General features: G+C 50.2%; 1 protein-coding gene across 1 annotated transcript; it reads left to right on the plus strand.

Moving 5' to 3' along the window:
- Positions 1-9,784: 9,784 nt before the first annotated feature.
- On the plus strand, positions 9,785-19,849 carry KLF11 (KLF transcription factor 11). Its single transcript, XM_019755957.2, has 4 exons — positions 9,785-10,017; positions 11,643-11,912; positions 13,166-14,126; positions 17,209-19,849. Exons 1-4 carry the CDS (start codon positions 9,976-9,978, stop codon positions 17,487-17,489), a joined length of 1,554 nt encoding a protein of 517 aa, XP_019611516.2. The 5' UTR covers positions 9,785-9,975; the 3' UTR covers positions 17,490-19,849.
- The last annotated feature ends 1,831 nt before the right edge of the window (positions 19,850-21,680 follow it).

Genomic DNA, 21,680 nt, shown 5'->3' on the forward strand with positions numbered 1-21,680 from the left:
CGAATACACCCCCATTTTTTCTCTGCATCAGAGAATTATTGCAGCTGCCTGCAGACTGGTCTCCTGGCTTCCAGCCTTGCATCTGCTCAATCCACTCTCCACCCCATGGTTAGAAGCATGGTCCCAAAATGCAAATGTGATTGCCTGTTCCCCTAGTTTAAATCCCATCAATGTGTGCTTTTGTTTCTCAGAATAAAATGCGAACCTTCAGCTCAGCCTGCAAGGCCCTTGATAATCTCACCTTATAATGGGCCGTTACCCTCACTCTCACCTGTCGTTGTGATGGGGAGACCAATCTCCCTCAGCCCCTCATCCTCCAGGCCTTCATGATTTTCCTGTGGACCTTGGTTCCCCCAACACACACACACACACACACACACACAACTTTGTCTCTTTTTCCTTTCCTCTTTGAAGCTCAGCTGACCCTAAGATGAAACACCTGTCTGCCTTGGGGTCCCCACTCCCTGCAGTTCCTCTGGCCTAGTTCCCAATACTTGGTCACCTGTGTGTCCCCCACCACCACCCTCCCCTATACTGTGCACTCAGGAGGGCAGCAAAAGGTGGCTGTGTCAGGATCCCTGGGGCCAGCTCAGGGCTGGCTGACAGCAAGAATCTGTTGAAATTAATTAATAGCATATCCACTTTCTGGACGGCAGTGGGGGCCATTTCACCCTTTCATGTCCTCTCAACGAGGAGTGGGAGCTCCACATGAATCAGGCAATCTGGGTAACGAATGCTTCCCAGCCCCAGTGCTCCATCTGGACTGCCTGGGTATCTGGAATCTAGCTGACACTGGTGGGAACCCAGAGGCTGGTCAAAGCCCATGTGGCCTGTTTTATCTGCTCTCTGCCAGCCCATTGCCACCATACTAACCATAGCCCAGAAAGGGAAACTGAGGCTGGGGCAGAGAGGAGCCTGCCTCCCTATGACCACTCCCCTTCCCCTCCCCACTGGCTGCTGAAGCAACCAGCTTGGGTGTGTCCCTCTGCAGGGGAAATGGTAGCCAGGCCCACCCATAGGCTGGGGAGGGCTTTTCCCGGGGGGTGGGGGGGGAGGGGAGGGGAGGGGAGGGGAGGGGAGGGGGAGGGGAGGGGAGGGGAGGGGAGGGGAGGGGGAGGGGGGAGGGGGAGGGAGCGTCCTGCCTCCCAGGTACCAGACAAAGCCCTCAGTGGGACCCCTGTGAGACAAGGAGCTTCCAGCACCCCTTCCCACCGACTTTCACACAGAGGAATGAGCTGGGCCTGCGACACTCTCATCTCCTCCCTTCCTTCTCCACCCAGAGCTTTGTACTGGGAGCCAGGAAGCCTGAGGGTTGGGAACTTGAATGGTCTCCAAGCCCTGCTCTGAACTGTCTGGGCAGTGCAGTGTGACAGTGTGTCTGAAAATGCTCCAAGGCCTGGCTGCAGGAGAGTCTGAGCTCCAACAGCACCCTGGGACCACCCAGCCTGGGGGTGGAAATTGTGATTCCATACACCAGAATTGGGGGCGCTCCCCCTGCCCCTTGGGACTCCAGCCCCTGTGTGAGGACAGAGCCAGGAGTGCAGTTTCCAGGCTCTCGGCCTCACGTGGAAAGGTGCTGGCTCAGGAAGTAAATGGCCATCAACTGTGATTGTATGGCCATCAGCTGTGGCTAGTTGGCCGTCAGCTATAACCAGTGAGCCATTGGCCGCTAATATAACTGCTGTGGCTACGCTGGCAGCAAATGGGGGCTAGCAAGGGCGGACTGTGGATTGCAGTTAGCAAGTGAGGTTGGTTGGCAGAGAACTGGATGGCGGGTTGCGAATCGTGTGGCTCCTGCTTCCTGTGTCTCCAACCCAGCCGCCAGCGAGACTGTAGTGGTATGACTCCCCTATCTGTGGCTCCGTGGGTGTTCCTTTTTGGCCTCACTGTGTCCTGAGTTCTTATGTAGGGAGCAGGACTAGAGAGACCCTGTGTGAGTCCCTGCGTGACACCCTGCCCAGGTTTCTGGGGTCCCACATCTGGGGCTATCGATGCAGTCCCACAGTGTGAGGTTCCTAGCTGTCTGTTTCTCCCCCAGGCATAAAATAAAACCACACACATACACGCACAGACTGGTTCTAACATGAGGGGAAGATCGGGCCCAGTTAAGCCAGAAACAACCTGCTCTGAGTGGGATCATTTGATTGCCTGTAAGTACCCTGTGCTGTGGAATAGCTCTAATTCTCAGAACGATTCCGTGAGGGAGGTGTTATTACTCCCATTTTAGACTTGAAGAAACTGAGCATTCGGGATGTTAGGAGGGCTCCTGGAGGGTCTCTAGAACTCAGGGGCTAGGGCTGTTGGTGTGGGTCTGGGCAAAAGACTTCCGGAAGCGTGAACTGCAGTGTGATGTGGACAGCACAGCATCCATGTGTGCACTGGTTACCTGCCTTGGGAGGTAAATGGAATAGGGAAAGACTCACTTTTTTCTCCATATGCTGAGAAAGAGGGGGAGGGGTAAGAGACGGGAAGGGAAAGGGGAGAGAGAAAAAAGAAAATTCTACTTTCTTTCTATGTACTTTTCTGTATTTCTACTTTCTATAATGAGGATGGACTACTTTTGTAATGGTAATATTAAAGTTTATTTAAATTATTATCTAAAATAAGTAAATTTTCAACTGTGCCAGCCACGAAAACATTGTTTAAGGACATAACCAGCAAATTCAAACGCCCAGTGTTGTCCACGGACAACAGTACTGGATGGCCCAGAGGCACGCTTCCACTCGTGGGCAAGGCCAGGGGGCGTGGTGAAGGGCAGTGGACAGAGCAGGGCCTCTGGGGCTGACCGAGCTTCCACCCCAGACAGTCGTATGACTTGGGTAAGTTCCTTACCCCTCACCCTGTCCTCAGTTTCCCCCTCTGTAAAAATGGAGGTGACGATGCCTACAATGCAAAGTCTATGTAAAAATTAAATGAGATCATGGGAAAACATGTATGATAAATGGTGGCAAATATGACTATTTTTTACTTTATATTAACATTGTTCATATTACTTTGTGTTATTGCTCAGGGCAAAGCGGGACGACTCCTCCTGGACCTGTTGTGCTCAGCTCTAAGCTGGGAGCTGGCCCGTGTGGGACCACAGGGGCAGTGAAGCCCAGCTGCCCCAGAGGGTGGGGATAAGGTGCAGGCTTCCCACGGATCCCGGCTCAGGCCCCTCCTGAGCCCACACAGTCTCCCTGTGAGATGCTTCCCCAATGGTCACTGTGCCAACGTTTGAACTACTGCCCGGCTGGGCTGGTTCCAATGCCGCACTGGGTCACTGGGGAAGCCGAGCTGGCAGCACACACAGTTACAAGCTTTTTGGCTGAGCAGAAGGGCCGGGCGGCCACGGGGACACTTGGAAGGTTGCCCTCGCAGGCCAGCAGATAGTGCATGCTGTTGCCCAACACCCCGCTGGCCTCCAAAGCCTTGCTCCTCTGGCTGATCTGATCTGAGGACAGCGGCCCTGGGGCATCCATCCAGGGGGCCTTGTGGCGCGGAGGAGGCACTGAGTTTGGAGTCCATCTGGAGGCATGGGCTGCTGGCCTATCTCTGCTTACAATCAGAGGGTGATTTGGCCAAGTTGCTTCCATTTTCTGGGTCTGTTTCTCTTCCCACAAACTGAGGGGTTTGGACTAGATCAGCAGTGTTCATGGGCACGGCCAGGTCTCTGGATCAGTGGTGTCAGCAATACCTGGGAACTTCCTAGAAATGCAACTTCTCAGACTCTGTCGGAGACCTACTGAATCTGGGGTGGGCACAGCAGTCTGCGTTTTAACACACCCCCAGGGGATTGTGACGCCTTCATGTTTGACAGTGCTGGGTTGGATGCTGTCACAGGTCTTTTCCGGGGCTTATTTCGATCGATCAGGCACCCACTGTATATGCACAGGTGGTGCCGTGTGTTATCAATACTGAAGTCACCTCCGTTCTCTGGATGAAAAATCACTCCTACTTGTCCCTTAATACTGGCTCCAGTGACGTCCCCTGTGGGAAACCGCCCCGGTCACTGGCAGGGGGAGTCAGGTCTCTTGTGTGTCCCTGCCCCTGTGCCTCCAGCATGACCCTTGGTGTAAGCACATCCCCTTGTTGGTGGGCCCGTCTCTCCTGCCAAACGATGAGACCTAAAGGTCAGGGTTGGTCTTATTCCTCCATGATCCCCTATCGCTGAGCACATAGTAGGGCTCTCATTCCCCTCACCATAGGTTGTCCTGCCTGTGTTCCTGCCACGTACCAGTCCCCCCAGAGAAGCCTCCAGGGGCCCACTGTACCCCCAGCCCCATCCTAGAGAGCTGACCATCTCCTTGTGTCTACTGGGAGCTGCCACAGCCCCAGGCGCACTCACAGAGATCACAATGTTCTTAGTGCCTGTTTTTCTGGAAGACAGTTGGGAGAAAGAAGCCCTGGACTTGTGTAGGAGAGAAAGATCCTGGCTTCACCCACACCAGCCAGTGATGGACAGGCTACTTTACCTCTCTATTCCTCAGTTTCTCCATCTGTAAAATGGGGTTGAAAATCAGAGGATAAAAAAGGATGAAGAGCTAACACTCACGCAACTCTTGGCCCACGTTTCATGTTTAATAAATGTTGAGCTGAACCTCCTTTGTAACTCAAACATATCGCAGACAGTATCATTATTTCTCTCCTGAGCGAAATGGCTCCATGTGGACTTGGTAGGCCTCAGTTTCCCCATCTAAGAAGTGAACAGGTTGCTCTGGATGGTATGTGCCACAACCACCTCTATAAGGGAAAAAGACAGGAGTCCTGGGGTGTTAGGAGTGATGGATGCCCACTGCCAGGCATGGATTAATCACTCAACAGCTAGGGGATTTGTGGGTCAGTGATTCAATAATCCATTCACTAGTCAGTCATTTATTAAGTCATTAGACCACCAGTCAAGCAACTAGTTATTTTACAGCATATCCTGGTCCTTGTGCAGCTTCCATCCCAGTGAACCCAACCCAGGGAGAAAGAGAAAGGCAGGAAGGATGGGCTGGACCCAGCGCTCCCTGACCCACCCACCCAGCCTGGCAGGCAGGTGGGGCGAGGAGGATAGCCCCCAGCCTTGCTTTATTCTTTTTGGCTCCACAGCTGAGCTCTGACCAAAGGCTGAGTATTCGCCGAGGCCTGGGCCAGCCTGTCTGCAACCTGCGAGGGGTACTGAGGGTCTGGAGGAGGAGAGTCTGCCTGCTGTGGGTCCTCGCCTCTCAGCAGCTGCCAGGCCCAGGGCAGAGTGAAGTGGAGTCTGCGCCAACCGTCTGTTTCAGACTAGGCCTGAAATCAGCTCCTCCGAGTTCAGTGTGAAAAGGAGACCAGCCCTTATAGAACCATGGTTACCAGAGATGGAACAGACCTCCAAAAAACATCTAGTCCAGAGATTCCCAGATTTGGGCATTTCACTGACCACAAAATTTCAGAACAAATTGGGGGGTCTGCCATTGGGTTGCCAATGTTTTGCTTTCATAAGTTAGGGCATTATGTAGCATCTGCTCTCACCAACTTTTCATAAAAGACAGGACATTCTAACAAGAAAAGATTTGGAAGATATAATCTCTGAATAAATGATAGTCCTTAAATTGTACTGAACTACATGACAAAATGCATTCTTTGTCCTTATTTTTCTCATTCAAAGCAAATCCATGAAAACTAACTGGGCCATAGCTCAGGACTGATTCAAATCACAAAGCTAATCCAACTCCACTTAGCAGGTCAGAAAACTGAGGCTCAAAGATGACAAAGAGACATGCCCCGCGTGACCCAGGAGTTTAACACCAGGAGCTAGGTCAAGAACCCAGTTCTCTGTTCAGGGTCACACCAACATTCTGACTGGGTCTTCAGTGCAGTGGGCAATTGCTGTCACCCTCCCTGGTCAAGTCCTTGACATGTTTCTCTAAGTCCAAAGCTTTCTCACCTCACTAGGGCCTCCTCCCCGATGGCTTATGCTCCCATGTCACCCTTGGTGGATCCCATGTGAGCACCCTTAACTTCTCTCCTATCCCAGAACCTTCCTGGATCTGCAGCCATCTAATCTTCCCTCCCCTGTCCTCCCTCCTGAGCAGGGACAGCTCTCCTGTGTGTGCCTCCTGGGTCCTCCCCCAACACACACACCCCCAGCCTCTTTCCACCATCGGCCCCTCCCTCTCTCTCTTGCATCATCCGTTTTTCTCCACTGACCCCTTCCCTTCAGCATATAAACATGCTTAAGTTTCTCTACTGTCATTTAAAATTCCTTCCAAAGTCCACAGAAAAAGAAATCAAGATGGCTTTTACATATACGAAAATTCTCAAGTAAACTCCATCAAAGAAATACAAAATAGTCTTATGAATTCTCATTTTTTTTCCACTTAGCTTGGTAAAGGACAGAAGGCCCACATTAGTAAAGAAACAGGGAACTGGCTTTGCAGCCCATTGTTGGTGGGATCAATGCGCACACAAGCACGTTTGAAGGGTAATTTGACAATCTTTCCAAATCAAAAATGCACATACGCGTGTATCAGAATTGTCATAGCAGCTTTATTCATAACAGCCCTGATTGGACACTACCCTGATGGCCACCAACAGAAGAACGAGCCAGTACACTGCATGTTCTACAGCAAAAAGAATAAATGAATTTCACCTGGATGCAACTACATGACAGACCCAAAAGAGAATGTGCTATATAATTATCTTTGTACAAGTTTCAATACAGGCGAAAGGAATGTGGTGTCATGATAAGGGTTATCCTGGGCGGGCATCATGGCGGGGGCTTCAGGATTCTAATATCTCTTTCTTGATCTGGGTGCTGGTGACATAAGTGTGTTTGCCTTGTGAAAATTCACTGAGTTGTACACTTAAGGTTTTGCACTTTCCTGTATCTGTGCTATACTTCAAATTCTTCAAAAACCAAAAAAAAAAATAATAATAATAATGATTAAAAAATAATAAAGTAAAGGAAGGAAAGAAATATAGAGCAGTTGACCCAGCAATTCCAGCTCCAGGAAGTGATCCTACAGTTATCCTTGCTTGTGAACAAACAATGTGTGGGCACCATGTCCTGACAAACTGGAAACAACCTAACCCCCCTCGTGACTTAAGTAGTAGTGGTTAAATAAATTATGACACATCTATATGATATTATTTAACCATTACAAAGCATGAGGTTGCTTTTTGTGTGCTGATATATAATAGCCACCAAGACATGTTGAGAAGTCAGCAAACAAGGTTCAGAAGGTACACAGAACACGATCCTTTGTGTTACAGTATGTATGCGTGTACATAGACTCTCTCTGGAAGGACACGAGACAGTGGTGGCAGCCTATCAAGTGGCATCCTGCTCTACTTTCTGGAGGAGTTTCTGTGTCCATGTTCAGTCTACCTGCCAGTCTTTGCTCTGCCGGAAGTCGTGTAGCCCCTGGTGAGGACGAGGGCCTGAGTAACATCTGAGAGAATGACCTGTAACTGTCTTTAGTTTACAAACATGTCAATATCCTTCTGCTACAGGCAGGTCCAGAATCTGGGGTTTGGCAGCAACCACAAACTGGTGTGTGTGTGTGAGCACGCATGTGTGTACAGAAAGCCTTCATGGGAAAGAGGAGTCTGGGTAGAGATGGGAGAGAAGGGAGGACAGACCAGCATGAGTGAAGATCTGTCTGTCTGCAACATGGGCTAGTCGTGGGAAGAATAGGGCTTTATGCCTGACAAGCCCTGAGCCAGTGTGCTGCCCAAGTTTCCAGCCATTGCTGCTCTCCAGGGAGCAGAAACAGAAGCTGAGGCAAGAGAAGCTCAGGTGCCAGACTCCTGGAGAGCTGCTGCCACCTCCTACTCCACAGAAATGAGACACGGCCAGCGCAGCCACAACTTGGCCACAGTGGCAGTTGGGATTTGGAACCAGGTCTGACTCTAAAGCCCTGTGCTTAGCTTTCTGCTGAGTGGCCCTGCTGTTTGCCATCCAGGAAAGTCTTCCCTGAGGAGTCACACTGCAGTCGTACAGAGTAAAAGTGGAGAAGGGTTGGGGTGTTCCTCATAGAAGGGACACCATGTGCAAAGGGTTCTTTATTTGAAGAACTGGTTGGAAATGATGCAGGAAGCTCTGGCTGGGGCCTGTTTATGTGGAGTCATAGATTACTGTCTAAGAAGCGAGATTCAGTCCCGTCGGAGCTGTGTGGATTCCCACTGAGGGCTTGAATAATGGGTTTGGTACCATCTCTACTTCTGGAAGATCATTGTCAGTGAGATGAGGGGCAGACTGTAGGTGGTGAGGCTGGAGGTAGGAAGACCTGTTGGGAGGCAGCTTCAGTAATTCAGGTGAAAGAGGATGGTGGCGCAGACGAAGGCAGGAGTGGGTGACAAAGAAAAGTTAATAGTTTGAGAGGTATTTAGGAAGAAGGGCAGGAAGTAATTGGAAGAAAGAAGCAAGTGCAGGAAAGGGAGGGATCAAAGATGACCCTGGAATTTTGAGGTATCTGGAGGTGAGAAATCCAGATTTGGATAGAATATGAGTTCAGATTCAAGGATACTGAATTAGAGGTGTCTGCAGGATAGATGGGGACTGGGTGGGGTGGCACCCAGTAGGTGCTCACCTTTATTCACTTATTCAACCAATAGTTACTGTGTGCCTGCAGTGAGCCAGGCACTGGGGGTTCACCTGAGTTAAACAAGCTCCCTAACCTTGGGAGCGTTCCCTCTGATGGGGAGACAAGAACAAAAACTAAAGAAACAGGCAAGTTACAGGTCAGGAAAGGTGCTGTGGAGGACCCGAGGAAACGGAAAGAAGTCGGTCACGTTACTCAAGCCCTTTGCCCCACTAGACCTGGCCTCACCTGGGAGCAACAAGCGCTTGACAGAACCCTGGCCCCACTTGTTTCCTTCTCAGCATGAGGGGAACGGAAGTACACGGGAAAAGAAGGTGCCCTGGGCATCTCTCTCATTCAGGCCTGAGGACTTCCCAGAGCAGGTGACGCTTACACTGGGTGCGGGAAGAAAGGGCAGGTTGCACTAGGCATCTTTCAGATGATCAGCTGTCTTGCTCCCCCTGCCTTCACTTAACAGAGTGGAAACTGCAGACCAAGGCTGCCGGGGAAGGGGTGTCAGACCCAGACACAGGCCTAGAAACTCGGCTCTGGGTGCCTGCAGGAAGAAGCGGATGCAGGTGTGTCAGCCGGAGCCAGCGAGCTTTCTTTCAAAGCTCTTCCTGGTCAGTGATGCACACTTAGCAGTGGACAGTAGATCAATAAAAACTAAAAACAAGCAAGCAATACCGGGTTGAAACTTCCAGGTAAGTCCCCTCTACTGGACGAATTCAGTCCAGGGGGGTCCGCGCCCGGGAAGGCTGCGGGTAGCGGCCCCCTTATTTATTTATTTTTCTAGGAGGGCGCAGCTCACAGTGGCCCATGCGGGGATCCAATCGGCAACCTTGGTGTTAGTATTAGCACCGTGTTCCAACTGAGCTAAACCGCCACCCCGCTGCGGGCCCTTTAAGCCGGATCCTCCTCCCCAGCCAGCCCGGGCGGGCCCAGGGACTTCCCTCGCCGCAGCTGCGCCGCCCGCGCCACCCGCGCCGCCCTCGCCGCCACGCCGCCGCCAGGACCTTTCCCCTACTTTCCAAGGCCTGAGGCCCCGCCCCTTCGCCCCGACCAAAACACGTGCCGCATCCCTCCCTGCCCGATCACGCCGCGGCCAGGCTTTGATCACGCGGCTCCCTGCGGCGCCCATTGGCCGGCCGTGCACGGGTCGGGCGCGGATTGGCTGGCGGGCATCCGGCCGCGCCCCTGTGGGGCGCGGTGTATTTTGGTTTGCCTCCGCGCTCCGCCCCTGCGGCCGCGCCCTCCACGTCAGCCCCGCCCCTCCCGCACGGCGAGGGCCGCGCCGGGGCAGAGCTGCGCGGACCGGAGGAGGCGCGTGCCAGCCGCCAGAGCTCTAGTTCTCGGACGCCGCCTCCGCCACGCACGTGCGGCCGCTGCCGTGCTTTGAGCTCCCGCCCCGCGGCCGCTTTGTTGCCCCTGAGCCGCCGGCACCATGCACACGCCGGGCTCCGCGGGTCCGGGCGAGACGCGCGCGGTGAGTGGCCGCCCATCTGAGGGGCGAGGCGGAGCCGCGCCTCTTGTGCGGGTTGGAGCGCGAAGGAGGGCGGGGGCGCGCGGTGCCTCGCCGCAGCTGCACCGTTAGGGTCCGAGACAGGCTGCAGTGCTGGGAGGGGCGGCGGCCGCGTGGGGCGGGGTGCGGGGGTGTGCCCCGCGCGGTCCTACGCACAGCTTTGTCTCGCGCTCCCGCAGCGGCAGGGCAGCCGGCGGTGGGCGCGGGGCTATTTCCAGGCCATGACGTCACCTGGCCCTGTGAGGTGGTGGCCGTTGGGCGGGGCGCGGTTGGCGGGACACGGCATGCGGGTAGTGGAAAGGGCGAGGGGGCGGGGCAAAAGCTGGCGGGAACGCGGCATGTGGTAGGCGGGGCGGGGCAAAGCCTGCGAGGGGCGGGGTCAGGGCTGTGGGAACGCGGCGAGAGCTGGCGGGAACGGGGCACGCCGGGGTTTGGGGGACATGGGAGCCGGCAGGGTGCCCCTCGCCTCATCCAGGGGCTCCTGCAGTCCGGACCTGAGGGGCTCCCGGAGGTCGCTGGCTACACCTGGGACCTGGTCGTCGAGAGGTGCGGACTGCTGAGGGGCGGGGAGCGCGCTCTGGCAGCTCTGCTCCCGCTGGTCCCCTGCTGCTTGTGGGGGCGGAGCAGGCGGCAGCCCCCACGTCTGTGACTTCACTGCCCTGAGACTAGGCAGAAGTTGGGCCAGAGTAACATTTGTAAAGGCAGCCTCATTACCTGTGTGCTCTGGGGAGAACCAGGGCAGGACAGAGGGTTTGATGCTTGCGCAGGCTGAGTGGAAATGTTTACAGATTTGAAGTGCCTTTGGGAAGAGATCAATAACTTCCAGCCACTCCCTCCCCCACCCCCGTACCTCCCGCTTAGAAAGAGCGGGTGTGATACCTGGAAGACAGCAGTCTCCTAGGTTGTGGTAGATCTTGTAAGTCCTTTTTCTTACCGCCGCCCCTCCCCCCCAACCCCTTGTGGCATTAAGGAGTGACTTACGTTCCTGACTCAGGAACAAGGCTGCACCACCATAGGCCTGACCTTCATGGGGCCGTGGAGTTCAGCCTCCCCACTCCCAAAGTTCTCTGTGGTAATGCCCGGACTTGAGAGGGCTGTGCTGAATGCTCCAGAGAGCTGCCAAAAATGCATCTGTAAGGACGCGCTCCTAGTGGCTCTGTCAACTCAAAAGAGCCATCCCGTCATTTCAACCAACCAGAAAACTTAGAGTTGATGTCAGTTCTACCTCCCCGTGTGACTAGCCACTTTTTGGCTTACACCTTTGGAATTAAAACCTCATTAATTGTTTACCAAAGAAAAATACGAACTTCATATCAGTAATCTTTTTAAAGGGTTTTGTAAGGCTTTTCTGTGGACACCTCTTGCCAGCCAAGTCCAGTCATTTTCTTTCCCTCTTCAGAACATTGGCTTAAAAGCAAAATTGTCATGAATGTTGTTGACATCTTTTCCTAGAACAGAGCTTGTTCTGTGTGGAGTGTCGTATACATGTTGCGTATGTTGTGGAAACTCCTGGTGTGTGTATCCACGTGCCCATCGGGGTTACCCCTCTGTGTTTCCCCTGGACTGAGAAGCCATTGTGTTGCCTTCAGGTTGACATCATGGACATATGTGAGTCAATCCTGGAGAGGAAGCGGCATGACAGCGAAAGGTCTACGTGCAGCATCTTGGAACAAAATGATATCGAAGCTGTGGAGGCTCTTGTTTGCATGAGCTCCTGGGGTCAAAGATCCCAGAAAGGTGACCTATTAAAGATAAGACCCCTCACACCAGTCTCTGACTCAGGGGATGTCAGCACCACTGTGCATGTGGACGAAGCTTCAGCTGAGCTACCAAAGGACTTCCATTCTTTATCGACCCTGGTAAGAGGTGGGAGAGAGGAGTATTTTTGTGCAGTGACTAGCGTACCTTGAATAAATGTGCTGTGGAAATCATGGTAGATTCACTGGGATGCTGGCAAGCAAGTTCATCGCCTCCCCTTGTGGAGGACCTAAGGGCAAAACTTCTTTTATCTCTTGGAAATAGGTTCTTTCCATTGATAGATTATAGCTTGCAGCCACAGGATTAAAATGTCCATAGGACAAAACCTGTTACAGATCGATTCAAGAAAGTGAAATGTACTCATTGCCCTGGGGAATTTCAGGGTGGGAGCTAGGTTCCATCCGATGACCCAGTCCAGGCTCAGGATATGTGGGTGGCAGCTCGGGAAAGCCTGTGGTTTGGCACCAGACACCCTTTGTTAGTTAGGTCAAAAGACTGGCCTCTCTGCCTCCCTATGGCAGCCAACTTCTTTCTTGTGTGAGCTGGCTGCAGTCAAGCCCTGTTTTGTGTTTTCTTAACTTGCTACACTATGAAATTGTTGGGAGAAATTGCTTCTCAGCTTGGAGGAGTGGAGAGCCGTCGGTTGCTATACGAAGTGAAAATCGTAATCTAATTATCCTGGGCTGGAAGCTTGTACTGGAAGGAGAGTGTGGAAAGCAGACTTGGAGAGAGATGAGAAGGGACTTGGAGACGGTAGAGAGGATTGTACGAGTACTGGCCTGGCTGCTGGGCGCCCTTCTCAGTTACTTGGCATTGGGCTCTTCCACGGGGAGGCTGAAAAGAAGTGGGAATGTTGGGAGCAGTACAAGGAGAGGCATGGTTCAGGCAGGACCCCTGCTTAGAGCATGGCTTTTCAGGATCCTTCTGCTAGGTTTACCTTGAATCTGGTAGGCACTGGCTAAGTGTGTGTGAAGTGATTACTACTAGGATTTTTAAAAATTTTGAAAATCTAAAATTATTGTGAAACGCTCTCCTTTTGAATATAAACTTTTTTTCTCATCTGTAGTCCTAATGCTTGAATTGCTTTCAGTAGCTGTGCAAACCCAGGAGAGGCACTGACATTCTTACAATCCAGCAATGGGTGTGTTTGGGAGGACAGGAAAGGAAGAAAAGTAGGAAGTGAAGTGCCTCATGCAGCCTTGAGATCTACTGCGGACTATTGTGAGCAGGCTTACACCAGTCTTTTCTCGATTCTGCTTTCTAAAGGCATTGGGGCAACATGATCAAAGTAAGCCCCTTTTAAACTTTAACCAAAACGACATTTTCACACAGTACCTTTTTTTTTTTTTTTAAGTGCATGACTCCTCCTCAGAGCCCTGATCTCGCGGAGTCTTCGACAGGGACACTTGTTCCTTCCCAAATAACTGATTCCAAAGCACGCGTGGCCATGGCCATCCCCCGAGCCTCTGGTGGGGCAGACAAAGCGCCGAGCAGGAGGGCAGAGAGGGGCCTGCCTGGTTTGAAGCCAGAGCTGCTGGAGCCAGCCCCTGGCCCCCCCTGCAGGCCTGTGGTGACGAGTGTCATCCGCCACACCATGGGGAGTCCTGTTCCTGTCCACATTCCTGCCACCCAGACGCAAGAACACCAACTTGCAGACAACAGAAAAGGAGAAGCACAGTCTGTGGGACATACTGAAGCTTTGCAGGACGCCCACCTCACAACCAATTCACTCAACGTTAAATCAGTTTCCTGTCAGCCTTGTTTGCATAAGTCTGGTGGCCTGGTCCCCACTGACAAAAGCCAGCAGGCATGTTGGCCAGTTGCAATTCAAACCTGCTCACCAAAGAATTATGAAAATGACGTGCCAAGGAAAGCCACCCCTCTGATTTCTGTCCCCAGTCTCCCTTTTCTTTGCCAAATGATTCCTGTGACTGGACAAAGTGGCATGGTGTCAGCTTTTTTGAAGCCACCTCCCCAAGTAGCTGCCGGGACTGTCAAGCCCATCCTACCCCACGCTGTTGCTCCACTGCCCCAGCCTGTGTTTGTGGGACCGTCTGTGCCTCAGGGAACTGTGATGCTGGTTCTGCCCCAGGGGGCACTCCCCCAGCCTGCCACCTGTTCATCGAGTGTAATGGCTGTTGGGAATACCAAGTTACTGCCTCTTGCCCCGGCTCCAGTGTTCATTGCCTCCAGTCCAAATTGCGCTCCTCAGGTAGACTTTTCCCGAAGGAGGAACTATGTTTGTAACTTTCCAGGCTGCCGGAAAACCTACTTCAAAAGTTCCCATCTCAAGGCTCATCTTCGCACTCACACAGGTAAGTACTAAGGCAGGTAGGGCCCTGGGAAGTCAGACCCTGTGGTTAGGAAACACCCTGAGCCTTCTTGGAGTGGGAGGGAAGCATGAGAACCCCTGGAGAAAGTGGAGTGGTTCTTTTTCCTGTGGTTCTGAAAGGCCTTCATAGTCTTGTAGGGGTTGGGGTTAACCTTGGTACAATCAGCAGTAGTTTTTCTAGAACATAGCATCTGCTCACCCCAGTACGTAAAATGTAGTATAGTCCCAAGACTGAACCTTTCGTGGGCTTTTAGGGTCACGCTCACGTTGCCCCTTTCTCTTCACATCGCACTGCACATCCCGTTCTTTCCTTGCATTTTAGAAAATATACACTCACGTTCAGTAAACATCAGTGTGACTGACTTAGATTTGTTCTGCGGAAGGTCTCTCCAAAGCATGGGAAAGTTTGAATTCTAGAATATTTGAACTTGAATATAGATTTCTTACTTTCAGGAGGATACAGTGTTTAACTCAGGAGAAATCACACAAGAAATCAACTATAATGACTTAGTGATTTCTTGATTGTCTTATCAGCTGCTTCCAGTAGAATTTTCTGCAATGATGGAAATGTTCTCTATCTTTCCATTAGGATAGGCACTAGCCACCTGCACTTGACTGAGGACCTGAATTGTACGCTCTCATTAAGTTCACATTTACATAGATACATGGGGCTGGTGGCCACCATGTGTTGCACTGGTCTGGAGGTTACCTGGTAGAGTTTCTGCTTTAGTTGATTAGGGCAGAGTATCTCAGGTGTCTGTGGCACTCTTGTTCTTTGAGGTAGTGTTCTTTTGTTTTTAAGGGTCCTATGGTTAAGTAGTCAGCTTGTTAAACTCGCTTTTCAGGGTTCACACTAATACATACATATAAGCACGGTGACAGGTCACAGGTTCTGCAGTGAAGATGTGTTTCATAAACTCTCTTGATCATGAAACCTCCTTCCTCCAAAATACCTGCTAATGATCTGTGGGACAACAGCGAATTGTGGAATAGAGTGTAGGAAAGGCTGAACTGGAGGTACTTATTATTGTTCTTTATTCCAAAATGCACTTGAGATCGAGTGGCTTCTGATTAGCTCATTGACGCTCTAATCGTGGCAGCTCCCACTTGCAGAATGAAGCCGAGTCTGGGGTTCAGGCATTACAACAGGAGCTTTACTGCCTCCCCATTCTCAAGTGGCTGTTTGCTTCCAGATGAGGCTCCAAACCTGGCCCTGGAAGAACTTGCCTCTCGACCTTTACCTTCTGCCTTCAGTCCCACATTTCTGGCCTTCACCCTCTGTCCTCGGCCCATCTCTCCTTACTGAAAACCCTGTGAGGGCCTTCCCAAAGTCACTTCTCAGACGGGTTTCCCGGTCTCTCCTTCCTTCTTTGACCCTGGTAGTTGATTGTGTATCCCACCACAGTTTTCTCTTTTCTTTTTTTTAGTTCTATACTTGACTGGTCTCACTGGCTATAAACTCTTGCTGTCTGACACAGCCTGACACTGGTCAGTGATGGTTGCTCATTGGTGCTGGAGAGGGGCCGTTGTGGTCCTCTGAGGGGTTCAGTGACTTGGTGATTCTGCTTTTCACTGAGGCTACCGAGGTGAACCTCCGATCACATCCAAACACAGATTCCAAATGGGGGAGTGAGGTTTTACTGTTAATTCAATCTGCTTCCCTTGGTAGAAATACTGACAGGATGGCATAAGAGAAGGCTCTTTTCAGGTTTCCCAAAATACTTCAATTTAAATAACCATAAAGGTTCTGAAGAATCAACTTCTTATGCCATTGTGTCAATACTAAATTGGAATTTTCATAAGAAACAGAAACTTTGGGTAAGTTTACCTTAGAGAAGATAGTTTTTCATATATTTCTACCAACCTGAAAAAATTTCTAATTAGAATAAGGGGGAATGAGCAAAAGCTACATTTTTGATATGTTGAAAACAGGTAGGGCACTTTATAAATCCCACGCCAAAGGGTTGTTTAGCTCCGCCCACACCTGGCCATCCTGGAGTGCTGCCAATGGTGGTGGTTTCCTGGGAACAGGTAGCCATCCTTGTGCTTACAACATGGGGTCTTTGAAATCCATGAAGTTCACACTTTTTCTTAAAATGGTTCATAAAAGACCATTGTGATGCCAAATTTTCCCATTAATTCAACTTTGAAAAACATCAGATATTTAGTTGGTGTCTCTTCAACACTCATTCATGCAAAACCATTTATTTGCCGCCTGCCACATGAAGTGCCGTGCTGGGGCTAAGCTGTATGGAGATGGCTGAGCTAGACAAGTCCTAGACCCTGAGAAAGGCAGATTACCTGGCAGTGCATACCAGCCTGTTCCCTGGCAGTGCATACCAGCCTGTTCCCTGGCAGTGTATACCAGCCTTTAACAAATCAGTGCACGAGGTGGCACAGCAGCGGATGCTTGTCACACCCTGGTCAAGGTAAGAAGAGCGTCAGGACACAGGAAAGGGAGCCCTCCTGCTCTGTGGAGAAGGGTTCCACCTTTCCTGCGGACAAAGCTCCCCAGCTCACCTCTGCAACTTCAGGAAGACACAGTATGGGGCAGCTGCTGGGTACTTGGAAACTGAATGAAGGAAAGAGACTCGTGGAGCTGGTAACGGTACAGGAAGGTGGCTGTAAGAACTCTAACCCATTTTGTAACTAATCTCTGTCAGTGTAATAACAAATATGAAGATGGAATTAATGATTTTAAGAAGTCTTACAGGTCCTAGGAGGGCTTTTTTTAGATGTGCAGCTTCTTCAGAGGGAAGGAATTATTCCTTTCAAGAATCTTCCCCCCCCCTACCGCAAGCTAACAATCGGAGATAACATTTTAAACTATCTTTTGAAAGATTAGTTTGACATCTTTGGGCCCTGATATATTACATCTTAGGTGTGGCAGGAAGAAATGCATCTTAGAGGATTTCTTGACTTCTGAATAACCTGATACCAGAATAATAGGGTTATTCTTTCTTTCCAGTTTTTGATGAACAGAATTTAAAAACAACACGAATTCATTTGTCCAATAAGGTGCCAAGCCTTTACGTTTTCTTTAATGTGTTTTCTCACCTCTTTAGGAGAGAAGCCTTTCAGCTGTAGCTGGGATGGCTGCGATAAGAAATTTGCTCGTTCAGATGAACTCTCTCGCCACCGCAGAACTCACACCGGGGAGAAGAAGTTTGTGTGCCCTGTGTGTGATCGGCGTTTCATGCGCAGCGACCACCTGACGAAGCACACCCGGCGCCACATGACGACCAAGAAGATCCCTGGCTGGCAGGCCGAGGTTGGCAGACTGAACAGAACTGCCTCGGCAGAGAAGCCCAGGCGCCCACTGGTGAGCACGCCAGCCTCTGCCTGAAAGGTCAGCGGGGACTTGCCGATGGGGATTTTCAAAAGCCTCCTTTCAGGGAAGGAACTGATGGTTTTCTCTCCAGAAGAAATTGTCTTGGGGACTAAGGAAAAGTAGGGAGCTGGTTCTGATTAAAGTGTGTTAACTTTTCTTTTTTGGTTGAGACCCTGTTCAATAGCTTTTGTAGTTTCAGGAGTTTTTTAAGGAAATGGAAGAGAATTTGATAGTCTAAATCACCAGCATTCAGTCATTTCGGCAGGAAGTTTTACAATATCTGGATTTTTACAACCTTTCTATTCGTGTTTTATAGAAATGAGACGGTACTAATTTTTATACTGTTTTTATGAAAACATTTATAAAATTTCTAGATGGGAGATTTTACAATCTTCTTTTCAGTGTTGAACAATGTTCTTATAATAACCCTCCTTTTAGTAGTCTTGGCATATTATTCAGCCCAAGAAAAAAAAAATCACAGGTTTGTAATCAGGCCGTTTAGATCTAAGAATTCTTTAGAAATGCAACTGGTTGAATAGAGGTCTCTTAAAGAAATGGGGGTGGGGAACTTTGCAGTCAGCTTCTTCATAGCATTTTCCAGGGAAATTCCAGGCAACCATTCCTTTAAAGCCTATAACCCAAGGAATTAAAATTTTGGTTAAGTAGGGCTAGTCACCTGTGTCTGTGGTGTGACTTGTGGAGGATGTACCCAGAGGCTAACTTCAAACACTCGATACCCTGTGAGCCGGAAGCTGCTGTGGGATCTGAATGTCTGCTCTGCCAAGAGCAAACCATTCACAGTTTCCTGTTTGTACCTCAAACACCAAAAAAAAAAAAAAAAAAAAAGGATAATGTAAGCACTGAAACCCAGCTGCTTTGTCAATTATCAGTTGACTTCTTTTGCTGTGGCCTTATCTGTAGTATTCTGTGGGTAGAGTAACTTCCTAGAGAAAAAGGAAATACCCTTATTGGTTGAGGAACTTTGCACCAAAGTATAGCTTATCTGAGGTGAAGTGTACATGCATATGGTCCAGCTGCAGTATTCTGATTCTTTTATTAAGTACTAAGAACTATAGGAAATGCGAGTTATGTATGCTAAATGGCAGTGATACTACCCAGCTGCCCTTTCATGTTATTTGAAGGAAATTGTTTTGGTCAAATAGAAAATTACGTGGAATGGGGGTGTTTTGCAGTCTGCCTAGAAACTAGATGGTGGACACCACTTTGAAGCTGTGTGAGCACAGACCCCAGGTATAGAGATGACACCCCCACCCCGTCCCACCCCACATCCAGGAAGCCACCGAGGGAGACTGCTTAGGTGGTGCTGGGAGTCCAGGCGACAGAAAGAAAGCGTGTGACGTACACAGGGCGCTGCTCGGAGCCTGGGAATGGCTTTTATTGTGCCGTGTTTTGATTTTGTCTTTGCCTCTTAGTTACTGGCATTTACCTGTGTTAAAATGATGGTAAGATTAAATGTTGAATAAAGATCATTAGTTCTGTGTTCAGGTCTTTCTAGTCTAGAATGGCCTCACCCGGTCATTCATTGTACATGAGTTGATACCCATTAAGTTGCCCCTGAGTATCAACTGCTCATTGACGTACTGGTCTGTAAGTGCTGGCTGTATGTTTAGGAGATTTTCACATTTGTGGACATTTCCTTAGTTGAGTATTTGTACTGGTCATGAGATACAATACAGTTGCAAGAGAACCATAATTAAATGTACATAGCCCACCACCCCGCTCCTTTCTCTCCCACTCGTATCTGAAATCAGCATAAACATTTCTGATGATGTGCATACCATAAGTGGCATGAAATTTGGATATTTTCCTTAAGTATACAAAATAATGTTAGTCCTACTAACGTTCTGGTGGATAAATACAAGGTCTGCGAGTATCTGGTTGCTTGTCATCTTGAACTTTATTCTCTGAGCAGTGTTGGTTCTGAAGAATAGATGTGTTAAAAATGGTTTTGACTTTCGCTTCCATTCCCTGGTTAGATTTAGAAATAACTCCTAGAAACAAATTTTTTTTTCCATTTTTTTGCCTTCTGTTTGTCGATTGAAAGATTGTAAATAGGGCAACAGTTTTTGTCTGGAAAATACTGTCCTGAGAACCAAAACCCTCTGGTGGTTGTTTGACCCTCTGCTGGTGGCTCGGGTGTCAGAGCCGAGCACGTGGCCCGTCCCCAGTGCACTTTATTTCCTGAGCAGTTTTGCTTGATCTTTGTTGACTTTGAGCCTTTTAAGTAGTTTTAGTAATAAAATATGTAATGTTTTGGAATTATGTTTTATGTAACAGACTTAGACTTATTATTTAAGTGAATATGTGATGTAACTTTTTTCTTTGAATCTTATAAAACTTTTTTAAGTTGCAAACTGGACTTGGTGTGCCATTTAACTGCGCTACAACGTACCCGGTCACTTTTCAGAAAATCATCTACAAAATTCATTGTGTGTTGGCCCAACCTGACCCTCCTCCTCTGTTTCCTGGGGTTCCGTTCTGCCCTCAGGGCACGCTCCAGATTCCTTGGAGAGCTCTTCCTGAAAGAAACGTATGGCGAGACTCTTCTGTGTTGGTCTCTTCTGACGTTGGGTCTGGTCCCGGCAGAATAGGACCGTGGGTGCTGGGCAACCCTGTGTCCCTGTCCTCGAGCTCTCCCTGTGCCAGGAGGTGGGCTGGGAGGAAGCCTGTCTCCCCCGCCTCCCGCCTCCCTCCGCCCCCAGCCCAGGCTGTAAAAGGACATCACTGACCACAGTCTGCATTCCTGCTCTTGGGGTGCATTCTGTCTTGGGGTGAACCCACCCCACTGAAGGAGCTGTGGATGTCGCCAGATCTGTCATCGCAGTTGTCTTTCGGCAGCATGGACAGTTGGTTGTCCCCCTGCAGGCCACACACTCCTGCTTTTCTCCTACCTCACTGTCGCTTTGCTGGACCCCTCTTTTCCCTGACCCTTTTTCTACTCCCCTTCACAACCTTGGTGACTTTTCCAGCCTTGTGACCAGATAAAAGTAGTGTGTCTACCACAAAGAAAGACCCCGAATGTATTGAATGTATCTTTCTCCTTTGTACGTCCTGCCTGAGCTTCAAATTCCTACATAACAACTATCTACTTGAGACCTGTCCAGTCAGCATCTCAGACTTAACACGTTGCGTACGGATCACGAGAATCTTCATCAGGGATTTAAACCCCGCCGTACGCAATGTGTTAAAATGGCCAAGCCCCTCATCTTCCCACACCTGCTCTTCTCACAGTTGACCCCATTGTCTTTAAAGGAACAGTGAGTCCATCCTTGTAGCTGTTCAGGTGCAAAGTCACCCTGGACGCCCTTCACACTCCACATCCGTCTGTCACCCATCCCAGGCTGTGATGGTGACAAAGCTATGTAATGGGATTCGTGGCCCACGCTGGTCCTGGTCATGGGTGTGCGTGTGCACGTAGGCGTGTTGGGGAAAGGCAGTAAATGATCACAGCAGGCTTTGCACTTAGCAGTCCACCTAGAAAAGTCTCTCTACCTCCAAACCCCTCAGCGTCGGGGTGACAGCCACCAGCTTGTTAGCCTCAGCTTTGTGACTTTGTGCCTGCTGTCCTCCCTCTGTTGTCACCAGCTTCTACATTCCAGCTGTAACATCCCCTGGACCTTTGTTTTCAGCCTGCCTCTTTGCTTAGGGACTTTCATGAGGAACGTGAGACGTTTTCTTAACAGCTGGACCCCATCCTGGGAGGAAGCCCAGGCAGCAAGGACTCCCTACCCCAGAGGGCTGCAACAGTCACTTCTAAGTTAGGGACACCCTCTTCGAAGGTCTCTCCCACTCCCTACGAAGCCTTGTGGGTCCCAGGATTGCTCGGAGCTGGCTCAGCACATACGCTTCCTCCCCCCAGCATGGTCTTGCTGAGCTCAGCATACAAACTGGCCAACAAACAAAGATGATACGCGACAAGATGCCACAGCCAAGTGCTGGGGAGGATATGCACGTACGTGAGATGACAGTACAGCACAGTAGCAGCTGAGTGCTGAGCTTCCAGCTCTCCCCACCGGCTCTGGTGGCAGCCTCTGGGCTCCTTCAACACTCCAGGTTCTGACCACTAGTAAGGCCCTGGCATCTTGGCTTTGGCAGGTACCCTTGAAGCCACTGAGTTCACTCACAAGGCCTGTGGTCAGCCTCAAGGGGGCTCAACTGAGCATCAGCTCCCAGGGCAGGTGACAC

This window comes from Rhinolophus sinicus, linkage group LG05 (genome assembly GCF_036562045.2).
Source record: "Rhinolophus sinicus isolate RSC01 linkage group LG05, ASM3656204v1, whole genome shotgun sequence".
In the NCBI taxonomy this organism is placed as follows: domain Eukaryota; kingdom Metazoa; phylum Chordata; class Mammalia; order Chiroptera; family Rhinolophidae; genus Rhinolophus; species Rhinolophus sinicus.

What these genes read in the sequence shown, in the direction of transcription:
- KLF11 (XM_019755957.2), top strand. Translation starts at nt 9,976, where the DNA reads ATGCACACGCCGGGCTCCGCGGGTCCGGGCGAGACGCGCGCG. An exon ending in GTCCGGGCGAGACGCGCGCG is followed by an intron (nt 10,018 to 11,642) that starts GTGAGTGGCCGC and finishes TGTTGCCTTCAG; the next exon opens with GTTGACATCATGGACATATG. An exon ending in TCCATTCTTTATCGACCCTG is followed by an intron (nt 11,913 to 13,165) that starts GTAAGAGGTGGG and finishes TTTTTTTTTAAG; the next exon opens with TGCATGACTCCTCCTCAGAG.